Source organism: Elephantulus edwardii, unplaced genomic scaffold (assembly GCF_000299155.1).
Source record: "Elephantulus edwardii isolate Elephantulus edwardi_28Jun2011 unplaced genomic scaffold, EleEdw1.0 scaffold00065, whole genome shotgun sequence".
In the NCBI taxonomy this organism is placed as follows: Eukaryota; Metazoa; Chordata; class Mammalia; order Macroscelidea; family Macroscelididae; genus Elephantulus; species Elephantulus edwardii.
The window spans coordinates 14,816,154-14,822,167 of NW_006399815.1; the positions used below are offsets into that span (position 1 = coordinate 14,816,154).

Below are 6,014 nucleotides of genomic sequence, written 5' to 3' on the forward strand. Positions count from 1 at the left end.
GGGCTCTTGTGTGTCAGGAAGTATGAGGATGGTACAAGATAGGACAGAGTTCAGACCTTTTGTTCATAGGGTTGCTATGACTCATACTCAACTACATGGCACCTTAAAACAATGTATACATCTGAAAGTTGGACAATGAATAAGGAAGAACAATAAAGAACCAGTGATTTTTAATTGTGGTATTGAAAAGGAGTAGCGAATATTCCATGGACTGCCGAAATAACAAAGATATATTATGGAGGCAGTGCAGCTAATGATGTCAGATTGAGGACTAAGGGGCCCCTAAACTAGGGTGCCCCTTAGAGCATAGTTGGGGAAAATTCATTTCACATACTTTGAGTATGTCATCAGAAGGAACCATTCCTTGGAAATAGACATCATGTTGGGAAAAGTAGAGGGTCATGGAAAACAAAGAAGGCCTTTAAAAGATGGGTTGATATAGTGACTACAAGTGTGGGTTTGAAGCCTAAGCCTTGATGGCACAGTGGTTAAAGAATCTGGCTGCTAAACAAAAGAGTGGGTTTGAGCATGTCAGAGATCAGGAGGATGACTCAGAATAGAGTCAAGGCTTTGATCTGTGATTCATAAGGTTACTATGAGTTGGAGTCAACTTCATGACACTTAACAATAACACAATCTGCAAAATAGTTTTCTCTATCCTATTTTGATTAGTAAAGACTGGAGTCTTTAAAGGGAACACTGGTGGCATGATCTGTAGGGAGCTGCTCTACTAGCCTGAAGGTGCTGCCTCTCTGGCATTACAAATCTACCAATAGTTCTGAGAGGGGGGAATGGGCAGGCTCTTCCTCTGTGATTATTAGAGCTTCAACATGATAGGGAAATTTACCATATTGGTTGATGTCAGCATTATGCTCTCTGGAACTAAAAAATCAGCATTTGTGAACACACAACTAACAAGTTTGGATTTAATATACTTTCACAGGCTATTGGGAGACCATTTATGCCTCCATACTGGTCTCTGGGATTCCACCTGAGTCGATGGGGCTATAATAATCTAGAAGTGCTGCAGGATACACTTGAGCGTTTAAAAGAATTTGATGTTCCTCAAGTAAGTGTACCCCAAATGCTATGATAAAAAGTGGCAGGAAACTGGAAATCAGAGAGTGAGATATTTATATTATAGTGCTAATTATACACACTCATACATATATTTTTAAAAGTGTCAAGAAATGAATTGGCATAATTTTTGTTTACTCTTCTCTTAATTTCTCAGTTTCTAACTTCTTGCCTTCAGGGAGATATATATATATATTTCCTTTTCGTTCTGTTTTACTCAGAAGATAATCTGAAACTCATACCAATATTTAAATTTCAAGCTAAATATCGTCACCCATTAGCTATTAATTATTCTTTGATAAAATATGTCTACCTTGTTTGTTAATGCTTGATGATCATCTCTGTGATGCTTCTTGGTACAGGATGTTCAATATGGTGATATCGACTACATGGATCGTCAGTTGGACTTCACGTATGATAAAAGTAATTTTTTTAATTTGCCTCAGTATGTTAAGGCACTGAAAGAAGAAGGAATACGTTACGTTATTGTTTTGGTAAGTTTCTTTGGACAAACAACACATGATAATTCACATTTTCTAAGCAATTTTAAAATACATTTTGCAGTTGTCTTATAAAAAAGGTAGAGTTTCCAGATGTATCATAGTATGGAAGAAAATAGTTTTGTTGAAGGACAATACATTATGAGATATGTCATATTATTCAGCTGGTACAGAAATTATAACAAGTGATAGAGGAATTATAAAACTTAATACAGATAAAAGATTTTTAAATTCTTTGTAATTTATGAAATAATTTTGTTAGAATTATCTTAAGGTAATGAAAGGAAATGTCACTATGTTATAATTATTATATAATTTATGGTGCTTAAGTATTATAGGTATAGAGTTTTGTTTTTAATGACTGGCTTATTGCCAATCAAGGGGACTGCAATGTATAGTCTATAGGGAGTTTTGTTACTAAGCACCTCTTTAATGGTTTACTCCTCAGTGAGAAGATGGACACGTTCCTCCCTTATAGTTTACAGCCTCTGAAAAGCCACTAGACAATCAGCTATAGGTATCATCTGATTTCATGGCAAGAATTATTGAGTCATATTTTAAACAAAGAAATATGAATTTGTTACCTACCAGAAATAATGTAGCAAGAATTTATGAAGAAATATTTAAAAGTAAACAGACAGTGATGGTAAAAGTTTAGGAAGGAAAAAAGATTTGTGGTGTGATCAATAAATATTTGTGGCATACATGTTTTATTTTATTTTTTTTTATAATTATATTTTATTAATTTTCATAAACATTTACAGAGATTTTGGGCTTCCACTCATTCATTGTTGCACTATTCTCTCTACCCTCCTCCCAGTTTGTTCTTGTCCAAATGCCACAGTGCTTGTCAAAGCCAGTTCTGATTAATCTTCTTTGTCAGTGTGTCCTTTGCCATTCCCTATCACTCCTCCCTGAGAGAGACTTCACCCTGAGTCATAAGGAAAAGGGGATGGCGTATTCTCTTAGCTACTTCCTGCTGAAAAGGGACGCTGTGGGTTTCAGGGTGAAGATCTTCTCTCACTACTCTAAAGGGCCCCTTTGGCAGTAGGAAACACATAGACTATTATGGAGATTGATTTTGGAATTTAGATGCACTCTTATTGATTGTGCTTGGTTGTACACGTTCATATCCTTGAAGATGTATCATGGGGGTGTTGCAACCTAGAAGACACAAATTTGACTAACAAGTTATAAGTACATGAGTCCAAAAATTATGGAAAAGTAAAAGAAAAGATTCTTTCATTGTTTTACAAACCCTCCCCCAGGTCCCCTCCACCATGTAGCCCTCGCTCTAGTCTCCTGTGATGACAGAAATACCCAGTTATATCTCTATTTTAACCGGTTCTCTCCCTCCTCTGTTTCAGTGCAGTATACATTATTGAACCCATCTTACTCAGTCTCTCCCCAACCCCAAGGACAGTCCCATTCTACAACAGTGGCATCATGTAATATTTGTCCTTTTGTGACTGGGATATTTCACTCAGCATAATGTTCTCCAGAGTCAACCATTTTGAATAATATTGCATGAGTTCCTTGTTTTTTAATGCAGCATAGTATTCCATTGTGCGAATATACCACAGCTTCTCTAGCCATTCGTTTGTTGATGGGCACTTAGGTTGTTTCCAACTCCTTGCTATTGTGAACAAAGCTGCAATAAACATGGGTGTGCATATATCTGCTTGGATGTCAGTTATGGTCTCTTCAGGGTATATTCCCAGTAGTGGAATTGCTAGGTCAAATGGTATCTCTATTTGCAACTTTTTGAGAAAGCGCCATACTGCTTTCCACAGGGGTTGCACCATTTTACACTCCCACCAACAGTGAATCAGGGTTCCAGTTTCTCCACAACCTCGCCAGCATTTGTTGCTTGCTGTTCTGTTAAATTTTGCTATTTTGACTGGGGTGAAATGATATCTCATAGTTGTTTTAATTTGCATCTCTCTTAGGGCTAGGGATACATGTTTTAAAACCATAGGCTTTACCCTTGTACCACTATTTCCAGAGTCACTTACTTTTAGAGATACTGATCCTAAGAATTTTCATACTACACCTCATTTTATGGAAGACAAACTTGGATTTCACAAAAATCAAGTGACTTATCTTTATTTTTTAAGAGCATCACCGAGAGTACAACTCTAACATCTTGAATTCTTCTTCCAAGAGGATTTTACATCTTTCTCTATTTTCTCTTATTTAAGAGATAAATAAGCAAAGAGGGATGGCTGTATGCTAAGTATCTCCAGTATTAGAAGGGTACAGATAAGTTCAAATGAAGTAAAATTAGAGATTTTAATCAGAAACAACCAATTGTATTGTTAAATTAAGTTTATATTATCAAGGACTACATTTTACAGCACTAAAACTAATGAAAATTATTATATAATTATGCTTAATAAGGGGGAAAATTCTTAATATAGACAGTGTTAAATGCATTGCTTATATGAATAATAGATGTTCTGATTTCAAGTAATTTTGTAAATGTCTGAAAAGCAGAAAGTGAGATCTGGGGACACAGTGCCAGGAGCATCTCTCTGAAAAGGCCAGAGGGAGTGAGAATAGCACAGAGTCTTACCTCCCCAGAAGATAAAGCAGGTGTAGAGCCCTAACCCAGCCCAATGGTGGCTCTAGAGCCACATGAGCAGCAAGGGGTTCCTTTATTTGTTGTTGATTCACATACTTTGCTCACAGTTGTGATACTAAGAATGGCATTTATTAGGGAAATAAATTGAAGAGCAGGGGAGGCAAAGAATATCTCACAATATAAGTCCAGGTTGTAGCCCAGCTGTCCCAAGGCAGAATTTCTCAATTAGTCCAGGCTCTGGTTTCATTTCAACAAGCAGCTTTTCTTTCCATCTTCAAGGCAAGAACAGCAAAATCGTTTAACTTTGGCCTTTATCTCTGGGCTCTTCTGGCTACACCTTCCTACAGTTTCTCCACAGCAATGCCACTGTCCCTCTATCACCATCACCAAGGCTTCAACATTAGAGTCTTAATCAAGATTTGCTATTCAGTGTGGGAAGCACTTTCTCTCTTATCCTCGTCCCACAGCTGTCAATGATTTCCAAGAGTATGTACTGCAGTGAAAGTAATTGGAAACCATAGGGGGCTGGGGTAATGAAAAAAAAGGGGGGGGGAATTTTAGGCTAACACTGCAGTAACATCTATAATCACAGTTCAATTATTATGCTATTTTTATTGCAATGTTTATGGACATTTGCAGGATCCCTTTGTGACAAAAGATGAACCACCAGGCTCTTATAAGCCTTATGACCTTGGGCAGGAAATGGGAATATGGATCAATAACTCCGATGGATTCACACCAGCTGTTGGCAAGGTAAGTCCATGAGGGAAGAAGATATGTCTGTCTCCATATCACTGAGTGATAAACAGGTATAATACACATGGCAAATTGAACAGCTATCACCTGTTCACCTGTTCAAGACAGTTATGTGCTTCTTAGTCCGTAGGGATTTGTGTTAAACCCAAAGCCCATATTCTTTGGCCACTTGAACCTACTAACAGAAACTAAGAGGGAGAGGAATGAGCAATTGTCTTTTTTGTGATTTACAGCCTTGGAAACCCAATGGAGGACTAGCTATAAGATGGTTCCAACTTAAAGACGAGTAGTTTGAGTTTTAACTTTTTTCTGATTGTGCTGACTTTGTAGTACTGGAGCATTGGTTCCATAATGCTTAAGCACCAAGCTGTTTACCAAAATGTTTGTTGTGATTAAAACCTATTGAGTGGCTCCATAGGAAAAGTCTGACTTTCTGCTTCCATGTGGATTTATATACTTACCTGGAGATGAAATTATGCCTGCTAACTCATTTTTTTCAGCCAATAGACAGTTGAAGGACAAGTAATAAGGGAACTAATGTACTCTTTCAAACAGTCAACTATATAAGATTAAAAAGTCTGCATTTGTCCAATGATAAAACATAGAATACAAGAAAGTATAGAAAATAAGAACAAATGGAAACAAGAATCATTGAAATGAAGTGGAAAGATTGCTGTCTTAATGTGGGTATTGTAAACAATGTCACAGAATATATTATGTATGAATTGTTGAAAGAAAACCCCACATTCTCTGTAAACTTTTGCTCAAAGGATCTCAAAAAAAAGGTTCTTACAAAAAATAAAAATTTTTCTCCCTACCCCTACCACAGTTCACTTTTTCTTTAAAAAGTTCTTTCATTGTTGCACAATTTCCTCTCCCCCAAACCCGCAGTCCACTTTGCCATGCATTTCTTTATCTGGACTGCTGCACATAATCATACATTTCTTTTTTTTAAATTCCATTCTTATAAATTATTTTTATTCATTTTAATGAAAATTTATAGAGACTATATCCAAAAACGACTGGAACAGCACATCAACAGAGAACTACCAGAAGTCCAGGCTGGTTTCAGAAGGGGTCGTGGTACTAGAGATATT

General features: G+C 36.8%; 1 protein-coding gene across 1 annotated transcript in view; it reads left to right on the forward strand.

Moving 5' to 3' along the window:
* Nucleotides 1-6,014, forward strand: part of LOC102862421 (sucrase-isomaltase, intestinal-like) — a 146,647-nt gene that overhangs the window by 90,186 nt on the left and 50,447 nt on the right. The window contains exons 8-10 of the mRNA XM_006888238.1: nt 944-1,069; nt 1,440-1,571; nt 4,801-4,914. Coding sequence (XP_006888300.1) covers nt 944-1,069; nt 1,440-1,571; nt 4,801-4,914 — 372 coding nt within the window. The remainder of the gene's footprint in view (nt 1-943; nt 1,070-1,439; nt 1,572-4,800; nt 4,915-6,014) is intronic.